A 25,276-nucleotide genomic window follows, 5' to 3' on the forward strand; every position below is an offset into this window, starting at 1 on the left:
ATATTGATAACTCATGTCTTTAGTAGCATTTTGTACAAGTAAACCTAGATCTTTCCATTGGTTATGAATTGCAGAGAAGTACAGAGAAGCTGTTTCTGACTTTCTGATCTGGGCGCCTATTGCTTGCCTTGTCCTCTGGTAATTTAGTAAAGCGCCAAGGACATTCACGACAAAACAGTGAAAAAAACTTCATGATTATCTAATGTCAAGTTTTCATGTAACACCTCTGAAGCCTTCTCCCATTCTTTCAGGATGCAACAGGAAAAACCTTAATTGACTGTTCCGTCCCATTCAGTGGTGCCTTAGCAAAGGACATTTCCTTGGAGTGGCTGAAACGAGCTGACCATTAGTCTCTGAGATAGGAAGGCCTCCGTCTTTCGACCTACTGCCTGGCAAAGAAAGGGCTGAGCTCTGGGCATTTTCTGTGAGAGCCAATATGGAGGAGATGCACACCCTCACTAACCACACAGGTCCTCTTCCCTCCCACTCATCCTGCTTCTCTCCTGTTTCTCCATTGGTTCATCCATATGTGACTCCTCTCCCTACTCCACTGTCTTCGCTCTTTCCTTGGTTTCTCCTGGGAAACAACTAAATGATTCCTCTCCATATATATACAACCAGGGTGATTCCTTGTAAAGGGCTGTCTTTCCTCTACACCACCTTCCCCAAATATAAAGTTATGATGCAACTTACGTTACTGGCACGTCTTTATACTGTGGCTGCTGAGGCACACTGCTTCCTTCCAGAGGTGTCTGAGTCACAGTTGGCATAGACTTGTTCACAAGGACTTGCTTGTTTTCTACTTTTTCTCCTACAACAGACAGGAAAGAAAACACCATTTAAAATATATCTGGCCACCTATGTTAGAAATACACTCTAGGCTTTAAAATAAAGTATTCTAGAAGACAAACTGCACAGAACATGTCCAGGAAGGAGGCCATGTTATATTATTAAATAGTGTAAGGAAATCACTAAGTTCATACAGCAACAACACCACAAAAGACTGGCGTCATGCTGCTTTCAGAAAGTAGCATTTTTAGATTTTCTATTGTTTTTCTATAATTTTCTATTCAAATGTTGTCTACTTCAAAAAAAAATAATACACTAAGTATAAAATGAGGTGCACAACACACACTAACAGAATGTTAATTTCTACTTCAGATCTTGTACATGCCACAACTAAACACGCAGTTTGACATACCAGGAGAGCAGATACCATCAGCATCTAGAATTTCGTGGCGCCAGATTGGTTTACGGGTAGCTGCGTCCAACATCGGACCCATGACTTTATCAAACGTCTGATTTGTGTAACGCTTCAGTGTACACTTCGCATTCTTGTATACGAGACACCTTCCAAAACCTAAAATATAACACAAACTCATCTGCCTAGGAATTCAAAAATGTTTTACAACATGTTATCACAACGAAGCAAGAATATTAAAACACTTGCCGAGCTACAGAATATAACATCTTTTGTAATAGTCAGATTATTCATCATCTTGAACACGCAAAGCATTGTACAAAGATACCTAGTAGCTCACAACACATCGTGCATGCTGTCTTTTTTAGGACACCGGACTATGGTCCGATTCTGAGGTTGAACTGATGCCTTTCTGATGTCTGCAAACACGTGCACACATCATTTTTCTTATCTTCGGTGGTCCACAGGGAGACACACCATAGAAGAGATTTTAACAGGATGAGATCAGCACCTCTTCCTTTCTGTGGTTCTAAGAAACCTGAACTTTCACTTGTATTTGTGGTTGATGCAGGCTAGCTTACCAGGAAAGCGCCCCTTGAAGGTTTCATATGATCACTCTGTGACTAACTTTTTTTTGTTGTTGTTGTTTGAAAGAAGTCTAAATTACATATAATTCATACACACACACATATATACATATATATAATTAGACATAAATAGGGTTGGTTTGTTTAGATCAGAAAAGTAGCATCTCTGGAAATTTCTCTCCTGGTGCAGCAACTAGCTACAATACTTAACACTTTTAATCATATTTAGAATTACAGGCAACTAAAAGCAGGGCTTTCTAATGATCCTACATTATCTTAGTTCATTTGAGAGATGGTTGTGGCCACATACAGTACATCTATATCTTTAGATTACGCCAAGTAAGTCCTGACAATCACCACAGCTCTCCCTGTAAATGTTACCAGTCTACCAGAAAAGAAAACGTTTAGTTTTAAATCATGCCTGTTGTTGTTTTCAGAAAAGGAGGCATAAATTAAATGCAGCAGACATTAATGCCAAAGATACATGTCTAGGAATACTAGTATTGCTGCCTAGCAACTAGGAGGAAGGGAGTAATGGGGGGGGAGAATAAAGTCAGGGAAGAAGCTGATTCTGGCCACCCGAAACTACGACCAATTTGATCTCACTGCATTACGTCTTCTCTCAAGGGATTTTATTAGGGGGAGGGAGAGAGAAAGGGAGAGACACTAAAGTTTTCAGGCAACTCTCCTCTATCCCCCTGCAGCATTTACATAAAGCGCTGAAGATCTGTGGAGGCAGTGACACAGGCCAGAGCGGCACAAGCTTGGATTTCACTTAGTTACTTCCAGTCAGTGCTTAGGCACTTTTACTTAAAATACACTGCACAGATTTTTTTTTTTGGTTTTGAACTTCTCTCTGAATAAATACTGCAAGATTTTGTTTTTGGCAATACTATTATTTTCCCTCAGAAAACAAGCAATGCTGTTACTGTGCCCTCAGAGCATCACGATCACCATGGCACACAATAGCACATCTTCCATTCCTTTCCTGAACGCTTTCAGAAATCTCGTTTCATCTATTGCTTTCATTACAGATGATAATGACGAGATGGCTGTTAGTAATGAAGAAAGGCTCAGGTAACCAGCTAAAAATCAAGCATCACAGAACATTTTATCCGATACCTTGTATTTTTCGTAAGCTAAACGTTTTCAAAAAGGGATCATTTATCCTTTCCGACTTGAGGTCAAAAGCTAGCCATTTGTTCTTTTAATACCCATACTCAAGAGTTTTTTCACGTGTTGGCAACTTCACCCTACTGTTGCAACCATGGAATTACAATCGCTATTCATGCAGAAAACAAACAAAAGCACCCAGAGCAGTTTTGGAATTCAACTTCTTAATTGGAGATGCACCGTTTGTAACAGCAATAAAATTTATTGTATGATAACACCATGAGACAACAAAATGATTAAAGCACGCAGTAGAGCACACAGCAGAGAAGTAGGAAAGAATTGATGGTGCTTACCTCTGTCCAAAGAGGCCTTGTTTAAGACGAGAGCATCTTCAATATCGTAACCACTGTAGCTCATGACAGCAACTGTGGCATTCTGTCCTGCAGGCAATTTCTCAAAGTCTATCAGTTCAATTGTTTTTGTTTTTACCATGGGCTTTTGGGGATAGGCTAGAAGATACATCAGAGTATCTATCCTGTTTCTTTGATTGTATCCAATTGTACCTGTACGTAAAAAAAAAACAAAAAACAGTCTGAACATCAGTGAGTCTCCTAGAAATATTTTAGCTAAAAAAAAGTATCAAAGTGCAAATGCACCAAACCACAAACTGAGGAATTTTATCTAATAATACAAATTCTTCATGAAAAAAGGGGGAAAATTCATACAAGGGACTGACGCGAAACAACTTTGTATTATTAAATTCAAATAAAGCTCTAAGTGGCTTCTTGTTGTAAGCTTCTACAAAGATTTTCTTTTTAGGGAAAACCTGAGCATCAAGACAAAAAGAACAAGGAAAGAAATCAAAGTAGTGTTCTGTATGACTGAATGGAAATAAGATTATTATTTTTTTTAATCGTGACACTGAATAACCGTGTAAGCATGAAGATTGTTGTTACAATCCTAATAATCATAGGGTTTGCTCTTTTTATGAGAGGTGAAATCGTGTTCTGGTTCCAATCAGTGTTCTGATTCAACATTTCATCAGAATCAACAGAAAGACTCCCACTAAGTTCGAGAGGAGCTCTGGATCAAGCTCTGCGTCTTCCACATAGCGTATGCTTCCTTTTTCTGGGCAATAATTAGTTCAACAGCAGCCTGTGTTAAGAGCGTCACAAAGCATGAACAAAGCATACAGTTAGCAGCAGCCAAGACTGATTTACTTTCTGAAATTAGAGGCATCATTGCGAGAAAGACTACAGTAGAAGTTCACCCACAATATATTTGTCTTTCTACATGAAATTAATTTTAAATTTACGGTTCAGAATTCAGTCCTTTGTATAGACCTCCCAGCTTGAGACCGAAATTTTTGGCCCTGTCCCATCAGACTGCCAAAGTGTCTTCTGAAATCTGAGGAAAAAATAATTAACGCCCAGCAGGGAAACATAAACTGTTGTGTAGCAGAACAAAAGTTAAGGCAATCGTATGTTATTAGAGTTTGCTGTACCAGGACTATGCTACGTCTCAAAGCAATTAAGAAATTATAGCCTGAAAAGTTAAAGTTTTAAAGTTTTAAGTACTAAATATTCTGCAGTACTTGTGCTTAGGAGGTAAGTCTTTTAAAGCCTTTCCAATTTCTCCTGCAATTTCAAAGGATGGCTATTATCAAGGAAAGGTCAAGCAGCCTGACTATAATGAAGACTTCACACGGCCAGAATATAACACAGCTGAACACAAATCTGCTCTCAGGGAAGGGCAGCTTCGTGTTTTATATACGCATACGTGCAATTTCCAACTGCCTGCATTTAGATAAAACGTTTAGAAAACCAGATATCTAAAACCTGGCAGCATCACAGGCAGTTCTAAAGACCTGGAGAAGGAAATAAATTCATCGCAGAGCAGTATTGTCTGTGCACAAGAAGCAAGCTTGTAGGGCCTGGATCAACACTGAAGACTCCCCCAGACATCCCCCAACAAGACCCAACACCTGAAGGTTCTCTTACTTCGGATATTCCCCTAGCCTAAGCATAAGGCACTGTTTCACCGTACTTTGATAAGCTAACTGTTTTTCCCACCATACAGCAAGTGAAATCTGCCAAATGAAAAAGAGTTTTACACCACTCTTTTCCTTTGCACCTAGACTGTATAACCTGCATGCTTGCAGGACAGGCTGTCTGCTGTGCAGCTTATCTTAAAAGTTTTAGACAGGTACACCTCGCTGGTGTTACGAGAAATCACACTCTTTTGAAATGCTTGCAACATTTACCTCCTCTAGGATGCTTATACATGCTATGGTTAGGGATGCTAAGACAGGATGAAATCTAGAGTGTCTTATCTTAGCACAACTTGAGCTTTTATACCCTTGTAGCAATCTGAGGAAGTCCCTAATATGTCAAATATTACAGACAATAAACTGTTTGGGTAATTTTTCTATAATTGAATGCTGTAGCATATCGGATGGAAAACGTACACCTATAGACCAGTGACGGATATCCTAGCAGGAAAGAAACTTATTAGAGGATGATTCAAGAGCAGAAATAAAATAAAGTACCCCCAAATCATGGCATACATCAGCAACATTTGTCCTAATTGCTAGGATTTAATGGTTACTCATATAATGCCTTATCTAGTCTGGTCTAACAAACCACAGTCTAAAAAAAAAAAGCAATCTGCTTATTCAAAATTAAGGAGCAGCTTTCTTCAGAGGACTGGTGTGTAGGGACAAGACCTCTGTGTGGGTGTTGAAATGAAGCAAGTCACTTTGGCAAGTCAGCTTTATTTCTGTTTTCCCTCTGAAAGAACAGAGCCCTTGTTTGCTTCGGCCAAAGAGCTGAGCAAAAGTAAAGTATAATTAAACGTCACCATAACAAACCCTGCTCACAATGACCCACATTTAAAATTATCACAACAGCAAGAACAATTTTTTTCATTGGTAATTAGCCCCGTTCAAAGCATAACACACACAAGGTTGACCTGGATACAACAAAGATCATTTTCTTGTTGTTTTTTTTTCAGCACTTGCTGTATTGTGGATGCACGTGTGCATTCTTGCCTTTTTTTCCCCCCACTTCCTAACCTTTTTTTTTTTTTTTTTTTTTACCTTCTAACATATAGTTTGATCATTCTTCAGTGCAAAGCAATCATATAAAAATACAATCTATTGCAACTTAGCATAAACAGGACAGCGTTATTCTGATGCAGTTTCCAGAACAGAAGCATTTATCCAGTTCTGTTGTATTACTTCCAACATCCACATTAATTTTTGTTGTGAAATGTAATACCAAAATTATCTACTTAAGATACAATCCCAAAGGGCTATTATTGCATATGCCAAGAGAGGAATTGCCATACTTCTGTATTTCCCCCAATTTCACCATGGACTTGTTACCATTTTATCCTTTTATATGGGCCCAAACCAACAGAGAAAGGAGCATCGGTTTTGAAGGCTGCACTGAGCCTTGCAGTTGGGCTCCAGCTCAGCTCACCAAGATTTTCCCATTACACATGTTAATCGATCTGGACATTCAGCGTTCGAAATATTCGTTTCACCACGGAGAGATTAAGAAGTCAGCTAAAAAGATGATGGGGAAGTCTGGCTCATTTCTGCCCCAGCCCTCCTCCGCCTGCTGCCGGGGAGAGAAGAGCTGCCCAAAAGGGACCGAGCTGTAGAGCACAAACGCTGCTCTTCAAAGGCGAGAGGCAGAACTGAGCCCTGGCCACAAAGCACTCAGGGCCAGCTATGAAGACCAGCACCAAGTAGTTTTGTTTTGACGTTTGTTTCAGCTCCCAGCCCACTGCCGAAGCCTTTCACGATGGTGAGAAAGCAGCCACCTCCAGCACTCGGCTCCTCGAGGCACATTTGTCTTCACAACTCAATTTTAACACATTCAACTGGCTGTATCACGAGGAAAAGCAGTCTACCAAGAGCTCTGCTACTTCACAGAAGCAAAGAATGTAATCCTACAACATTTTTTTTAATATTAGAGAAGTTGCTTCAACACAGATGTCTGCAACGATGTTCTTGCTCACCCTCCGCCTTGCCTCAAATATTCCCTGCTCTTTCAGAGGCTGAAGTGAAAATGAACATCCCAAACCTCCTTCCCTTACTCAGACTTGCGTTATGTCATTTGGGATAAAAGTGCAGCGTGCAGTTGGGCTATGACAGCGTACAGCTTGCTTCGTGTGCCCACACAGCCGCTCTCCCAGATGAGCCTGTGTCTGTGCAATGTGGCAGGTTCCTGGCAGGAAAACGGGTGCTTTCATGTCTTACAGGCTCTTGTACAACGCCTCACAGCCACAGAGGTACAGCATGTAAAACTGACTCATTTCTGAAAGTTAATGTGACTGAAAAGCTCCATTTAAAATTAGGTCTCTAATCACAGGCAACATTGATCATTTTAAACATTATTGGAGCAACACGTGGAATTCAAACAATAGACTCCTGTATTTTAATCTTAAATACTTCTCAGATTTTTAAGCTTCTACAGTTACTTTTGTCTTGAAGTGTCAGCCTTCAACTGCGAGCCTTGCAGCTGCTCTTGTATTTGCCACCTAACCCTACCTTTTCTTCAGTCTCTGTACAACCAGCAAAATATGGACAATTATCTATGCCAAAACAAAGTGATTTCATTTCCATTTCATTTCACTGTAATCCAGTTAGTTTAACTAAACTAAGCATAGCTCCAGTCCTCCAACTAGATGACCTATTCTGCCCATGAAAGAGAGCTATTTTTCAATAATACTTAATGTTATCCCACAGAAACACTCATATTTTAATGCTTCACACTTGTCAAGGATACTGGTTTAGACCTCATGGCAATTCCTGATGGCTACCCTTCATTTATACGTCCTTTCACACCTTTCCCTACACTTGATAACACTAAAACCAAGCCAAGCCTGTCCAAAGCTGTGGGCACTGCCCTGCGAGGTGGTCAGAGGGGGGTCAGCGCTGAGTAGCACAAGGGCCTCCTCTCTTGAGCCAGATCCCAGGGACTTGCTCTGTGCCCCTGGGTTTTGACAGCTGAGGACTTGGACATGAGTCTTTCCACGTGGCCATGTGAGACCTGGAGCTGGTCTGCAATTTTGGAGTGGGAAAAGAAAGAGAGAAGTGTGAATAGTTACATAAAAGCTTGGCGTTGGAAGTGCTGTGTCACATCCTTTCATAAATAAAATCAGAAAGAAGCATCTGTAACCTGTTTCAGGATTATCTTCTAGGTCGCGTTTGATCTCTAGATGTAGAGAAAAAACTTTTCTGCCCATACGTATGGCCACTTAGGGTATTTTTTTTAATAGCAGTTATTACAAAAAAAAAAAAGGTTCAGGTGCTTGAAGATACTTGAGGCACAGCAAAATATAACTCAGGTCATGTGCCAACTTTTCAAATATACTTTTATCTAGCTGCTTATTCTTTGAGTCAGGTGTTTTGTCATAACAAACTGAAACAAAGGCTTTTTTTTATTGCTCAAGATATTCAATGGCTTTTGTGTTCCTAGCGTCAGCAGGAACGTCAGAGGATTGTATCCAAGGAGCTAAATGTGCAAGACCTAGGGTCAAAGCAGCTGAATACACCAACCTCAGAAAACACAGACAATGAATTGCAAATGACACTCAAAACAAAACGGGAAAAAAACCTTCACACAGAAAACTACAAAAGAACTCCACAGATACTGAATTGGCTTTCTGTACACACTGATCCTGCTTAACTGTGTGTGGTAACCAACCAAACCTTCTGAGACTAATAGTCATAAAATAGAGACTTGGGGGTGGGGGGAAAGATAATGGGATGGGGGAGAACTGTAAGGAGAAAGATTGCATTGCCCCTCTTTTTTTTTTTTTTTAATTTAAAGGGGGGGACACGCATCTGTTGCTATTTTCTGCTATTTTGATGTGCTGACCATGACAGTTCAGCACAAGGCAGTTACTTTCCTGTTAATTCTGCTGCAGAAGCCTTGCGAAAGGTGCAGTGTTTCAGTTTCAGACAGACAGCACAAAACAAATGATTTAGTAAACCTAAAATAGGTGGTAGGTTTTTTTTTCTACTGTAACTCACAGCTTCCAAGCCAGCCATCAACACAAGACCTAAAACCAGCAGGTACAGCACAAGTCTGAATACAGCTGTCCGAACCGAGGTACTGCTGGTCAGGTCCTTGCTGGGACTCACTCTGGCTTGATCACGGGCTGTATGATTTTGATGCTTTAATGTTAGTATAGCTATGTGGTAAAGGAAGGATTAGAACTTACTTTGTGTTAATTACCCACCACAGCACATTTATAAAGCTTTTTTTTTTTTTTTTTTTTTAAATGACCAGCTACCACATCGTAAAAAGATTGAAGTGATCAGAAATTAATTTTGTTTTAGTCATTTTGCTGAGAGGCCATTACTACTTGCCTTCTTCATCCAAAACAAAGAAAAAAAGGCCAAAACCTAAACTGCTGCTGTGGGAAGTGGTCAAGTAGTTAGGCCATTCTGTAAAGTCAATATAACTTATTTTTATTTTTAAGGACAACTACTCAACTATTCAATGAAAAATCTCTTCTCTTTGCACTCTGTCTCTCATTGTGAGAACACTTTTTTACTCTTTTCATCTGGAAATCCATAGCACACTGCAATATAAAGAGAAAGGAAAACCACACTGCCAATCCTCCACTTATACTGAAAATTTGAAAGTCACAATGATTATAAAACAAACAAACAAACAAAACACCACCAAGAAAAAAGAAGAAAACCAAGAAAACAACACCAAGAAAAAAGCTACAGTGCCCTATCTTCTCCAAGTTTTAAGCATTAGGACCTGCAGATATGGTCTTCATTTAGGATTTTTTTTTTTTTTAAATTTTATTTTTAAAATTTTTTTTCCTAGCATTTTAGAGGTAACTTTTCATTACTTCATCTAAGCTAAGAGGTGTTCTCTTCCTGGCAAAGCTTTTATGTTAACTAGGAAAGCATTTCTCTGTTTTGTTACTTTCCCAACATAGCATCAACAATTATCTAACACTCCAAAACAGAATTAAAAAATCTTACCCATTGCTTGTTTCCCCATAGCACACTGGTAGGTGTTCCTTGGGGACTGGTTGTGGTGAGGATACGGAATCAGACCAGCACAGACACCAAGAAGCGTGAAAGGTTCAATCTCCAAATGTGTTGTATCTCTTAAAAGAAACAGCACCAATTATAGCAGGCTTGTGAACAAACAGTAACTATCATTTATTTATTTTAGCAGTATCTCATAATTCTTCCATTCAATTCTACTCATGAAAATGTAAGCCATTAAGACCTCAAACCATGGATTCACTATCCTATTTTTTTCTCTTTATACTTTGTTTTCATTTTAAGTGTTTCCACATGAAAAGAAATGAAGAAGAACAAATTTCCCATCAGGGAGAGAAAAAGCCTCTAGGTAACAACAACCTGAAGGAGCTCAGCAAGACAATAAAATTTCAGTTTATACACTAAGTCCTAAAATGCCTTAAGGAATGTCATCTCGTGTAACAAGAGTATTCTGCATCATTACCAATCTCAGAGATCTAGAAATCCACAGGATACATGGAAGAAGGAGGAGCAAGACAGATTCAGGTATTAGAAAAGAACAAAAGTACAGTCTTAGTTTTCCAAGTCAGTTATACATGTATAGTATCAGTTAGAGAGAAAACATCTGTGCCCAAACCAGATCCAAAGCCATGAGAGATATGCCATAATAAAACACTATTTGAAAAGCTCTGCAAATATTTTGGAAGTAATTACGTTGTTAAAAGGCGCTACCGATGAGAAATAAAAAGACATGGACAAGAAATAGACTGAGAGATAAGAAAACAAAATTCATTCTACCTGGCAGGAGCTTCGGAGGAGAAAGCCCATGCTCAATACAGACAATTAAATCATAGTGTGCACTGGGATGCAAGTGGAGTGACTAATAACTAAGGATGGAGTGTACAATAAAGCTTGGCTGGAGCAGGTCTGCTTTTTAAATCAAGATAAGCAACTAGGAAATAGGAAATTCTGAAATGAAGCTAATTGTAACTGAACTTAGAGCCACTGTTTTTCTCCACTTGATAAAAAGCAGCTATGTTCATTGAAGCCTGCCTTAAGAAAACAGAAATGGCAGAATCCCAACTGCAGTTAAGTAATTCCGAAATGGTCTCAGGAGCCAGTAGTAATCTTGAAGCATGGACTGGTCTCCCATTCTGCAAAATTTCGCAGAACTATTGACACTTCTCAAACAATAAACCAAGAGGCTTAAGAATGTGCTGACAGGGAATTTACCAAATTTCTTCAGAAAGTACCAGTGCATGGAATTACATACACGTTTTCAAATGGAGTAAAATTCAACACAAATGTTTTCCTGTGGAGATCAACCTTATTGCATCAAAAGAAGATGCTAGATCCTACTAACTTAGGATGTACTTCACAGTGCTAATGAGAGGACTTCAAAGTTTACAGAGCAGTTCCGTTTCTGCAAGTCAAAATGCCACTGCCAGAAATGGAACCAAGAAAGGAAGGCAACCTTATGAGTCTGAAAATAAGAGTTACAAATGGGTTAGGAAGAAATTGAACGCATTAAATAGAGTCAAATCCTCCAAAGAAAAAAACCCTTAATTGGATTGGAAAGGCAAAGAGAGGATACCGTAGCTAAAAGAAGCCTACATTACAAAAGCAGGAATGTTAATGGGATACTTCACAATAGCGGATTGTAGCAGTTGTATTAACAGAACAAGTTGTACCAACATGGTTGCGCCATTTAAAATGCAAGATGACCAGCTGGGGGAAGGGGGTACAGAAATCAGCTACTCAAGGTGTAGGAAATATTAATACGAAACACAAGGAACAATATGCTCCTATGGTGTGAGCTCAGATACTGATGGCACTGTTAACCACAAGCACTTAAGCTAAACTCAAAGCAAGTTGCCAGACAACACAAGAATCTCCCAAACTTTAGCAGGTATCGTGGAGTCACTTCCTCACACTGGATTTTCTCCTGTCTCCTCCTCCTATTTCTGAGTAAACAGTAATTTCAGGTGATGTGCTCCCATTAATCTTTCTAGCTGCATTAGGTATCCAATAACTTAAATTTTTCAGCTCTGATGCTTTAAGGAAGTTGCTTAATTTTAGCACAAATGACAGCAGTTGTGTGAGCTCTTATTTGCTCATGTATACAGAAGCCAGACATGAGCATGCAAAAGTGATAAAGTCTTCCAAGGCCTGGGCAGGAACAACTCAACTTAATTAGCAGAGTTAATTCATTTTATCTGCCAAAGGTTAAAGATAACTGAAGGTCTCATCCAGCTCCACTGAAATCAATGATGCATTTCTACTAGCTCCCATGAGTACTTGATCAGGAGAACATTTAGAAAATGCATTTCCTGCATAAATCTACTTATCAAATGTGTTACGGAGGTAAATTCTGACCTCTAACACACAGCCTTCAGTTGACAGGATATAGTCAGAGCAATACTAAAATAAAGGTAGGGAGATAGGAGGACTTAAATATCCTTCCTTTAGCATGGGATCTTTAATCACAGTCAGAAGCTAGAGGGAAAAGAAAAAAAAAACAACAACAAATCCAGAACACCAGCTCCTTCATATATGCACAAAACAGAAAAATCTGGGAATCTTCCTAAATGAAAAATACATGCTGGGAATGAGTTTGACAGGTGCTGAAGAATAAACAGAATGATACAGACATTTTTATCAAGGCCTATCACACGTTCAAAAGTCAAAGGGAAGGTCTCATTACAACAACTCAGGCATTTAATGTAAGTTTGTAGTCTAGGACCCCTACACATAAAGATAGAAATTTTTCCAAAGGACAATCATGACATTCTAAGAACGTAATTTAAAAGGGGAAATCATTTCCCTCTAAATTTAAAATGTATAAAATTACTTATGATGAGCAGCCCCACGAATACAAGAAAAACAAAAAAGCCACATCCAGAGAAGCAAATGATACACCTTTAAGTATTTCTTATTATTGAGAGTCAGAAGCAGAAAGACATTTCCCCCGAAAATAAAACGCAAACCACTTTTTGTAACTCTCCTGTGGATAATTTAGGATGTGTGTAAACAGATTTCTTTATCTTTTATCTGGCATAGCTTCAATCATTAGCAAGGGAGTCAAGTGTAGGTGTGAAAATAGTGACATCATTAATATGCTGGTGTTTTGAAAAGTTGCCCCCTGAAGGTTTTTCCTGTACCAGTGTTTAGTCTGAACGCATACTTACTTATTAATTGTATGTTCATAGAGTGCAATGTTACAATCATTTTCTTCATTCACATCCAAATATTCAACAAGGCCTTCATGCAAAAAGTCTTCAAAATTCCTATAGTTAAATTAAAAAATTACAGTGAAAGGGCGGTCTTTTCTTATGTTTCTGCAAAAACTGAACTACAAAATACATATATTGAAGGAATGTCATATGTAGAATGTGAACTAAAGAAACACACTTATATGAAAGATTCTGTGCATTTTTCATATTTAAAGAAAGTTGTATTTTTTAATTAATCTCCTTATCAATTCACTGTTTCACATAGATTGACTGGCTGATGATACTTAATTGAACAACAAAGTAAAATATCCTTTATGTACCTATGATCACCACAAAGCCAGGCAACTAAGTGTAATCCAGCAAGTTTTTGTGACATTTTTACAAAAGCTAAATTAAAATGCATTTGTGCAAATATAGTGTTGTTATTTGAATATACAAACTAAGAATTTTCAAGCAGATTCAGAACTAATTCTAAACACATCAGGTTTAGAGTGGTCAAGTTGATATTCCTTTAAAGTATTTGACTTTCAATTATGAGAAGGATGGGAACCTCCTTGGGACTTGTATTTGTGGAAAGGTGAGGCTGTGAGATACGTGTATATTCCACATCATCACCAAATTTCATAGCACTAAAAAAAACCAGCAAGACTAGACTTTATTCAACTTCGAACAGAAAATCTCTGATACACTGATTAATATGTATAACTTCTATGTATAAAAGTATAGAAGAGTGAACTTCTCCTCTACATAGCTAACCAAAAATATGAAACGACTGCCTGGCTGAATAATTTCCACATAGTATTTACAAACAGATGTGAAGATGAAAAGGTCTGTTTGAATTGCGTACCTGTAACCCTGAGCCAGTTCTTCCATATGCTTGTTTGTTACTGCAGGTTTTTGCTTCTTCACAATTATGTAGGGTCTACAATTAATAAGAAAAAAAAAAAAAAAAAAAGGAAAATGGGATTCTGATAGCAAGTACTTAGGTACCTTAATTTATACTTACAGTAAGAACACTGCCTACATATCACACATTTTATAAACCACTTTTAAAATTTATCCACCTTTTAATGATTCCTCCACATAACTTTAATTAATTATTCAAACCTTGTTTTGATATACAGATATCATGAACTGATCTATTGTCTTTCAAGTAACAAAAAGCATAAAAGAAAAATTCTGATTTCAATTTTGAGGAGGAAGTTGCTTTTCTTCTCTAAATCTTTAAACTAACATCTTCTAAGTTTCACCTACACATTTTGTTGATGACTTTAAAAGGCTCCTACACATTTTGTTGATGACTTTAAAAGGCTTAAGCCTTCTCATGCTACAAAGCTAAGAAGAGCATTAAGTTCTACGGATATTTCAGGAAATTCACACACAGAGTGAACAGTTTGTGCCTAAATGCCCACATGCAGGAATGTATTTTGCTGTTACTTACACGATATAGGGTTTAGACATTTACTACAGGCTGCATTAGATGAATCCATAAATTTCAACAGCACATGGACCTCTGAAGGCTTCCTTACCACAAGGAAACACTGACACAAAGGATGGCATGCAAGAATGAAACGTCAAGGGCTGTTGCTATTTGGACAAGTTGCTCTTATAAAGAGCAGCAATAGCTACAAGATACTTGTGGAGTCCACTCTGAAGTCTAAATAACTGTTTGAAGACTAATGAGCACTTTTAAATGGTTAATAGGGGAACTGAACAATTGCAGGGTGGGGGGCGTCACAAAGCAACTTGGTAAACTCCTGGAAATATATGTGATTTCACTTCTCTCTCTCTCAAAAAAAAAAAACAAAACCAAAAGACTCTGGACTTGCTGCATCTCCAAACTTGCAGAATAGCTGGTATTAGCTGACTGGAAAACTGATTTTTCTACTACTGAATTATGACCCTACCACTGGATGTCTTGACCAGGTATGATTAACTGATGGTTTGTACATGTACTATTTTGGAGCCTGCAGTGAAAGTCAGCCTTCAGCATACTCTGAATTGCAATTAATGAATTAAGGTGGAATGCCCTATGCATATGTTGAATACCCTGCCTAGTTAAGGGTAAGCAATGAAGTAAACTAAAACTGTGATAGACTCCTTGTTACTACAGCAAGCAGGTACATGCACGAGGAAGCTTTGTGCCAGAAGTAAAGGCCCTGAAAGGCAAAGAGTAGCTTCTCACTCCACAATGTGATATCACACACAAAGTGGCTGCTTGTTTCTCACGTCTCTAGGGTGATATCTTACAGAAGTGTAAAAAACAACAAACAAAAAACTCCAAGGACATGGGACATTACTGCAGTTACCAATTGTGCTGATTTACCCTTCTTCCTCCCTCACCCCCCCCCCCCCATTTTTTTTTAATTTTTATTTTTTAAAGAAGTTGGAAGCAACATTTTGTTCTAACTTCTTTGTAAAGACTAAACTAATTTATTTGGACTTTTTTTTTTTTTTACATTGACTTGCTACATAGTATATTTCACTGACCAGTGTACTTTGAATGAGAGTTATTTAAGGAGAAAAGAAATGCTTAAGTCTGACAGAATCTGAAAACAGATTGTGCATTTAAATCTCTACTTGTGAACGCCTTAGCCCAGCATATTTACAGTTCCTAAAACAGTATTTATAGAAAGTTCAATTCATAGTTCTGATGAGATGTTTACCTGCACAACCTCCCTCCATCAGAGGAAATGTACACACATCTGTCAGAAAGATTTGTAGAGATAGAAACAAACTCATTGATATAACCTGCTCGACGCATTATTCGAAACGTGTTGACCAGTTTTTGATGATCACGTATGACACCAAGGATGTTACCTATTCAGAAAGAGAAAAAATTCACAGTCCATTCTTTTCATATCCAAAACTCTACTTATAAATTCTAATCATGTCTAGCATGCACAGTAGTAGTTACTACTTCTTGCAAATAGTTAAGTATTGTCATAAAATTCAATAAAATTCACCCTGTAGATAAGAACTACTCTTTTTTTTTTTTTTTTTTTTTTAAATCTTACTAAACTTAAAAACTTGTCTAAGCTTCACAGGTCAGCTACCTGTTTGCCTCCAAATAGCTTCAGAAATCAAACGGTGTGCTTCATCCAGCTTTCTTCAAATGTGTTTTTGCTCATATGCCTACTTACCAGTTAGTGTACAAGCAAACATTTCTGAAGCCTGGATGTCCAGCTGTACTATGAATGGATCCAAATTTTCCAAGAACTGACCAGGGAACTGCCATGCTGCTTTGTCAGAAATTTTAGGAAGATGTGATATTTTTGATATTAGTGAGCACTCACAAGAGCACCAGAATTTCTCCCTAAGGAACTTAGCTCAACGAACTATTACTATCATAGCAGGTCACTTTTTATATATCCTATTTAAAATACTTAAGTATTCTGATGCATGATGAACAAAATAGAGTAAAGTTCATTTTTAAAGAGTCACCCGACCACGGTCATCTTAACATATAAAATACAACTAAGTGCGGTGCCATATTAAACAGAACTCTTTAGAGAGAGAGAGACAAAGCTCAATAGTTTATAGAGTTTCTAAGACAATACAAAGGTCTTTATAGTTTAAAGAATTTGTACTTTAAAAATTTTCTGTCCTTTTAGGTCATATGCTCAAATCTGAAACAAGTCACATCCACATGACTGGAGTTTTCTAGAATTAAAACAACAAACTGGTAGATTGAGCAGTTTTGCCTCATTTAGTACTAGATCATCTACATTTGGGTATGTAACTGATCTTGCTTCATACTACAAACTGAGCTTGTGAAGGAAGAATCCAATACTTCTGCTCTGCACTTCCCTTCAGACCATAAAATGAAACAGAAAGAGTACATGTGGTTTCACTGAACCTTATCTTTACCATACTGCTACAGAAAAGCAGAGCAAAGGAATGCAGTTTGGTCAAGCATTGCTTTCATGTTACTGGAAGAAGGCAGGATTGAAGAATAATTGCTCTTTAATTCAAAGGTAAATGGAGATCTTATTCACGGTGACAAACACTAAATATGAGTCCCTGGAATTGGATGCTGTTGGCAAAAGACTATTTTAAAATCACAGTTGTAGTTTTTAAAATATCACTATTTTGAAATCTGATATTACAGTAACTGCTGATTTAGAAACACTGACAGATCAGTTAAAAAGGAACATAAGTGTGCAGATGCAAAGCACATATGCCAAACCATTCCTCTAACAAAGACAAGTAGTGCAGCTTGTTTTCCAAAGTCTAATGTTTTCTAGTCATTCACAAAGCAAGGCAAGTTGTCCCTTAAAGTGATCAGCATTGCTAAATGCTGCAAACAATTACGTTGACTTTCTGGTTTTAAACACAGTTTCATGAACAGATACAAAAATATACACAGACTGAAATCAAATGAAATATATTTTGTGAATGAAGCTCTAAACTTACAAACTGAAGTTATTACCAGTTTAGAAGCATTATGCTCTTTTAAAAGTATACCTTATGAAGAGCCAACTTAGTGAATGACTGGAAAACAAACAAACAAACCTGTAATGGTATGTACATTTTTTTCCTACCTATTCATGGAAGTCTAGTTAAAAACAGTACTGATATTCAAAAAAGCTTCAATTTCCCAGCTGCACACATCTGCAGTCAGAGCGTTAAGGATATCTTCACACAGCTACGTGCTATCATCTGGCCTTACTCTGCCCAGCTCTATCAAAATATTTGCAGATGAAGCTACCTTCACAGGGAAAACAGCATCTGTGGTTGACCACGCTCCAAAAAATTGTTGGAGGGTTTCTGAAGCCTAACTTTCAATCAGCAATAAATCAGAGTCAGACTGCTGAAGAGTTACATACCGTTAAGGAAAACAAGGAACACATTTGGATATGAAAGCTCTTCACCACAGAGCAAGTTGACATCTTCAACTCCAAGATTACTGGCTAATTTAATAATCGGTCCGTCTTCCATATCTGTAGTAATGTGAGTCATGAGGGCAAGGTTTTTGACCAAACCACAAGCCTAAAATAAAAGAAATCCACCTTTTATTCATTTTGTTCCAAAGTAAAAGTATTAATACATCAAATATCTTTTTCTTCAAAAACTGTGGTTATAAGGAACAGAAAAAAGTCAAAGTATAAAGTGAAAGAAATGAAACAAAATAGCTGCACTGAAAGTTACGGAAGTATTTTCTGTATCACACAGAAATGTAATGTTTTAGCATTTACAAATTAATAAAAAATACAGATGATTTAGTAGTAGATTTTATTTTATCCAAACATATATAGCTTTATATTTATCTCTTCAAAGCAACTGTTACTTAGAAGCATAATATTGCATTATTTACAAAGAAAATCAAGGAAATAGATTCAGCAGCATGAGAAAATTGGGATGCTTACAATATACAATCATAGTGTGTGATTCTCCAAGATAAAACATAACTAAAAGTACTAATAATCCATCTTCAGGACAAAAGATAGGCTAACAAATTGTAGTTACCAAAACTGATTGTTTTGACTTAAGACATCAGAACTTCTTTTATTATTTTTATGTAATTTTAACTCTGTATTTTTGCACAGACTTAAATAAAAATACAAAATCAGTCTATTTATCAATTTGCCAAATGTGAAATGAAAAATATCAAAGTATCTCAAACAGTGAAATTTCATTTCAGCTGCTTTAAGAGACTAGCTCACATTAATTACAGATCTATTTGAGAACGTTCAGAGCTTCCACAGGACATTCTATCTAGCAAAAGACAAAACAAAACCTGCCAGCATTAAACATTTGGTTGAAATAGCTGCATGAGCTCTTTAAAGTAAAAGTACCTAAAGGTGCTTTACTTTCTTAAGCTAAAGCAGTTTCTGTAATATTAATATACGTTTCCAGAAAAATTGCAGGTTGACACTGCAACTTCAAAATAGTATATTCATTATAGAATAAAGGGATAAGAGTTTAAGATTCCTCCCTTTCTGTCGTGATCAAAAGACAACAAGTAGCTCTACTGCAAAAAATAGGAGGCCTTATATCATCCTCATATAGCCATTCTGAATAGTTTCCAGCCAGTCCACTCAAAAGGAAAAAAAAGAAAAAGGCAATACAATACTGGGATGTAAACAGATGGGATGTGAGAGGACAAACAAGCTATATTATCAGGCTGAGGATAATTTCTCTCTCCAGACACCTCCTGAGAAAAAATCCTCCTCTGATGAAGGATCAGTTGCTTCAAAACAAATTCCTCAGGAGGACAGAAGTACTGAAAGCAGCATACAAGTCCCTTACCTCTCCTTCAGGAGTGTCAGATGGGCAGAGCATCCCCCACTGAGATGGCTGCAGTGATCGAGGGCCGCTCACTTTCCTCGTCTTTTCAAACTGAGAAGAGATTCTGGTCATCATGCCCAGAGCAGATATATAAGACAAGCGGGACAGTACTTGCGTCACGCCTTGGCGGTCCATTTTGAATCTCTTCAGAGACCAATTTCCCTGTAGAGCAAAATGATCATTTCAAACTAGTTATTACAGCTTATCCCTGTCTCGACACTACACGTCTTTTTTCCAGTATTTAGACTGAATGATAGCAGGGGAGCTTTGCACAGCCAATGTTGCCCAGTTATATAAAACAACTTTCTAATTACCTATCTGCATATAAACTTCTGGTTATGGCATACTTACTTACTAAAGTTGAAACCAAAGGATTGCTCTTTCAGAGGAGAGGATACATGTGCTACAACACTTTCAAGCACAAAAACTGTTCATCATGTGTCCTTCACAGGTAAATCAATACTCAAATTTAGCAAATTTGTTAGGAAACACAGATATTTATAGTGAAGGAATCTGACAAATCCGTGTGTATTTTCTTAATAACTTTTAGCTTAAAATTCTACAGAAAAACTCATACATGTGTCCCGTCATGGAAGAAGTGTGGAGTTTTTAGGTCTGTCCAGCTTCTCCAGTAGGATTATACCAACCACAAAATGCAAGATCTTTGAATATATCAACAGTTCATGTTTCAGGACTGTCAAGGCTAGTGTTGCTTGTGGCTTTAATTAGAGCAGAGAAGTCCAGAGAATGCTCTAGGACACAATTATGTTTCCATGGCAAGCAGATCATCTCCACCAATATCCATCATTTCACTGCAACCTAAGCTAACAATTCTGCAGAATTGTTAGATTTTGGTGCTACGTTTCTTGTTTTCCTGACATCTAATGCATATACAGTTCCCAGTACCTGAGACTCGTAGATACAGCATGCTGTTGTCCCAATTACTACTATTTGCCCCAGTCAACATGCCACTGGTCAGTCCAAAGGCAGCGAAGATCTAGAATGTAACACTTTCTTTAGGATTGCCACCTGTTAATTCCCAAAACCTTTTTGATAAACTCAGTCCACCAATGCTAACAAGGAATTTGGAGCTTCCTTGCCCTACTGCACTGAAATCCTTTTGCTCGTTTTTTTTTAGTAATGCATTAACAACACAATCCCATCTTGTGATAAACACTTAGAGGCCACTACCATTCCAGTGATTCTGCTACTTGCTTACACTGGAGAGACTATTAAATAGTCTGGAAAACTTCCCTTTTCTCCTTCTTACAGAAAGAGGAAAGAGACAACACCCAAGAGCAAAAAAGTCAAAAGAAACCTGCCCACTTGCTCACCCTTCTCACTCACCAGCCATTTCATTCTTAAAGGACTGAGAGTTGTCAGTATATATGGAAGAATGCAATAAATCTGTAGGTTCTCCTCATGCTAGAAATGACTGCATCTGTAACCTATACTTGCACGTAGTTTCTTCTTGCTCACTGACCAAATAACTGAAATCTCAAAGGTGGGACAGAAAGGGAAAAAGGGAGGTAAAAACCCTGACTGAAGAAACAATGTGAAAATTTACTTATGCTTTCGAAATGACTGACTGACTCCTACAAAGCTGGCCAAAACACAACTGGGCCAGAGCTGCTGTAAACCATCCCCGGTAGAGTACTTCCTACTGAAAACTCCTGTGAGCTGAAATTTGCTCCCTCAATGGCATTGGACGACTCTGCAGAGAAACTATAGTAAGCACCACTGAACACCAGTGAACGGTGGATTTAGTGATGTTATGAATTCTTCCACATGCTACTGGTGTAATTCTGAGTCTGCTGAGTTATTTCATGCTCTTTGAGACTATCATTGAAGCATTCTGGTGAGACTGGAGATGGTTCTTTCCAGGAATGATTTTTATGGTATTTGCTTAATCTCTTGAATAGTATGCACTGGGCATTGTTCCTGAGAAATTATTTTCAATGGTTAAGAGCAGATGGTGTTTAACTGCTTATGTAGCAGCAAAAAAAAAAAAAGTCGTAAGATAGTGGAAGAAGGAAGACTTTACAATATGTACTGAATAGTTTGCAGATTTATCTCTGTCAGTCCAAATGGAAAAACTGGCACCAGCTAGAAGAAAGTACCAGCATTTAGAGAAACAAATCTGTCAATTGTTTTGGTTATGTGCACTGTAGAGATTTAACTACATTTGGGGCACTCGTAAAATTAAATACTGATAAGCTTTAACACTGGGATTTGTATGGAACAGACTGTTGGTTGTTTTGGATGCAATTTGTGAAGTTAATTTTGTTTGCAAGAAATGAAAAAAAACACCTCAGTTTCATGCTAAGCAGAAAAGCCCTCTCAAGAGTTCCAAAGATTAAGAACTAAGTTGCACAATGTCTACCAGCTACTAAAATACTTAGACTAATCTAATTTCTTACAACTTCATGCATTTCAAAGTTATTTAAAAGCTAGTAGCTACATTTCAGGAGACGTCTCACAAATTACTCTTGCAGATGTGCGAGGTAAGAGACAAAGTTAGTAATTATAATTTGTTCTTGTCCACTGACATGGATGAAAATATCCACTTCAGTAGGTGGACGTACAAAAATTTAACCAAGACAAATATTATGACTTAACTCCAATCTTTTTGCAAAAACACAGTATCTAGTAATTTTCCCTGTTAGTTTTCTATCATTAGTGTTGACATAACAGAAAAGTACTAATTCCTACAATACAAACTTGCTCACACTAAATTTACTCATACTAGCTACTTCATATGATTAGAAAAACCATCACCCTTCAAAGACCTCAAAATTCAGCTTTTTTTTTTTTTTTTTTTTGGCAATTGTCTTCCCTCCATGATGTTTTCCTGCTGTTTTTCAATCACCTTTTGGATATCCAATACAGCTTGACCCTACCTTAATCCAGGTAATAAAAAATACCATGAGCCACATAATAAAGCAGAACATACAAGACAGCAAGTTGGATAAATACAAACACAATCACCGTTTGAAATTTGCTCATTTTTACCACTCCAAGACAAACACTTCAAACTCCACTTTGAAATAAATGGTAAAATAAAAAGCAGTTTGATGATTAATGATTCTTCAGTGAATTCCAAAAGCCCTGCCCATGAGAGAGTTTTGCAGTATAAAGAACGTTAGATAGATTTTACTAAAGACAGTAGAGTCATGAGAATAAAATTTACACCATTTCATCACAAAGTAAAGAATACTTACTGTGGAGATGGCATTTACCATGCCATTAGTGATCTGGTCTTGACGCATGTGCTTCACTACATCAAACTGAGCTGCACGTTGCTTGGGGATCACCTGGTCAGCAATCTTTTTCAGTTCAGAGTTAAATTTCTTGAACAAATCTTCAAACAGAAGAGAAAGAAGCTGGAAATACAAAACGATTGCATTAAGGGTCAAATGTTACTTCTCCAGGTCTTGGAAACTGGGGGAAAAAAAACAGATGTTTTAATATTTCTACCTTTATAATTCTGATCAGTTAAAAGTATCCTGTCTGATTCTCACTTTATATTTTTATCACAAGATTTTTGCTTATTAAAATGAAGCACAATAATAGAGAATTTATTTTATAGCAGAAAGCAAAGTGACAACGTCTTTTAAATATTTAATATCCTAAATGCACAATCCTGTATTGCACACAGGATTTGGAGGCAAGACCAGCTTCTGTTCTAACACTAGATGCAATAATTGCAGTAAAGCAACAAATGAAGAGTCACTTCGAGATATTCTATTACTAAAAGTAAAAAAGGCCTTTTAAAGTGCCCTTTCCCAGGAGCTCCTTAAAATGAACAAGACAGATACCCAGGCAACTGTCATGGGCTGTTACGGGAAGCAACTCAGCAGGACAAAGTTTGGAGGCACTGCACAGTTTGCGCAACCAGAGTGAAACACAGAAGGTGAGCAGTTACCATAACTCCTGGACAAGCAGAGCTGGAGACTTTTTAAGGGTTCAGAAACAACCTCTGCTCTCAACAGCTGGAAAGACATGTCTCAGGTTTTGTAGGCAGCTTCATCACTCAGATACACTTTTATCCTCCTACTTCTGAAAACTAGAATCTATGAAAAACTAATCAGACGGTCAGACTGCCCACTTGATTCTACACCTGTCATCTTTTTCCACAAGTAGTACTATCTGAAAAGTGCACTGCTCTTCCACTTCTCTCCCAAAAAAATAAAAAAATTAAACAATGAAGCTACCTAACACAAGTGAATTGGAATAAAACAGCAATACAACTCTTCAGAATTGCTAAAATTTAAGCCAATTATTTCCTCTATATGCATACTAATTACTTCTAGTTCTTAAAATCTCCGTAGAAGAAAAATGCTCATAAAGTTTCCAGCCTGACCTTTTTTGCTTGTTCAACCTCTCCTTGCAGACACTAACAGTTTTCCAAAATACTTAAAACAACATTGCATGACACATTTTAAGTGTTCACAATGATTAGCGAGCAGTGTAAATTCTAAAACCTGGCAATCTTGTCAAGGGACTTGATTTTACAGCAGCTCCAAATGTCAGAAGGACTGAAAACGCAGCAGCTACCAAATGCCAGAAATGGTAGCTCCCAGCGTACACAGCACCGGGAAGCTGAACAAGCTAAATTTTCAGCTATCTCAAGCTAAGACTTCCTGGAGTCAGTTGTACAGTTTAATTTCTGTATGTACAGAATTAAACTGAATTATAACGGTCTCCATTAAACATAGTTGTAACATTTCTTTCCCTTCTGGAAGCAAAGAAAGCAAACCACACACTATTCTATCAATGGGATGGGCCACGAGTTTTCACTTGCTTTCCTCTACCTACATGTCCCAGCTGGGCTGGCCAAAACATTTGGCAAATGGTCCTGTAAAGCAAGGATCTAAATTATAAAATACCCTTTTCACTGGCATCACATATGCATTTAGGAATAACCAAAAAGCACTGGAAACTCGAGACAGGAACATGATTTGCAACAAAAAACTCTCACTGGCCTTAACAGAGAGTAAGACTGGAGTACCTTCAACACTCTACAATACTCAGGGAACACTTACTGCTCAGTTACTAAACAGTAAACCAACCACACAAACCAATAACAACACACTGTTTGTTAACTCTTGACAGAAATGGCATCCTTTTTCCATTTAGGACACAAAGTCTTTGCTAGAAATTGATTAGATGTTATGGTTTTTTTTTTTTGGACCTGGTATGAGAGGAAGGAAACCTCTTGCCATTCCTGATCCTTACAGTGCTGCTCACCTTTACTAGATGATACTCTCTCACTCTTACCAAAAGAAATCCAGTCACCTGCAACACACCTGTGATGTTACAGCTCATTATAGAAGAATTTCCTCAGAAATAAAAACACCTTCTAAGAAACATCATATTAAGAAGAACTCACTGGTGTCTCAAAAAAAATTTGATTATGAGGGACGTATTTCAAATGGAGGGAAAAGGGAAGGGATGCATGCAGTTTTAAGATGTCTGAAAGTCTTGTTAAATAAGAAATCTTTTGAAATCAATCATGGTATAAATACAATATCAACAGGTTTCTGAGCAGGACATTTAACAAAGAGGTCACTCCGGAAAATGCTTTATTTTAAAAATTTTATGATCAAGCAATCAAAACTCCTAACTCCACGTGCTGTAGAGATTATAAAGTCACATCATCCTTCCTCTGCTCTGAACTAGTAAAGTAAGTTACACCCCAAATACATGAACTTGCTCGTATTTGCCAGTCTGAAAAGCGTTACACTGCTAATTTCACTCACAGACTCTCAGTCTGTAAGAGCTCTGACTATCTGGCAAGGCAGAGTCTCACAATAACCACATTATT

The 25,276-nt window shown here is 37.6% G+C and overlaps 1 protein-coding gene across 1 annotated transcript in view; it reads right to left on the bottom strand.

The window, feature by feature from the left end:
* The window catches only part of POLR3B (RNA polymerase III subunit B), a 71,620-nt gene that overhangs the window by 24,409 nt on the left and 21,935 nt on the right, over positions 1-25,276 (bottom strand). Inside the window, exons 13-22 of the mRNA XM_032201466.1 lie at positions 22,671-22,832; positions 19,411-19,611; positions 17,988-18,150; positions 15,825-15,978; positions 14,006-14,080; positions 13,114-13,212; positions 9,920-10,047; positions 3,255-3,464; positions 1,202-1,360; positions 694-811 (exon numbers count right to left, since the gene is read on the bottom strand). Of these exons, the coding sequence (XP_032057357.1) occupies positions 694-811; positions 1,202-1,360; positions 3,255-3,464; positions 9,920-10,047; positions 13,114-13,212; positions 14,006-14,080; positions 15,825-15,978; positions 17,988-18,150; positions 19,411-19,611; positions 22,671-22,832 (1,469 nt within the window). The remainder of the gene's footprint in view (positions 1-693; positions 812-1,201; positions 1,361-3,254; positions 3,465-9,919; positions 10,048-13,113; positions 13,213-14,005; positions 14,081-15,824; positions 15,979-17,987; positions 18,151-19,410; positions 19,612-22,670; positions 22,833-25,276) is intronic.

This window comes from Aythya fuligula, chromosome 1, assembly GCF_009819795.1.
Source record: "Aythya fuligula isolate bAytFul2 chromosome 1, bAytFul2.pri, whole genome shotgun sequence".
Lineage (NCBI taxonomy): Eukaryota > Metazoa > Chordata > Aves > Anseriformes > Anatidae > Aythya > Aythya fuligula.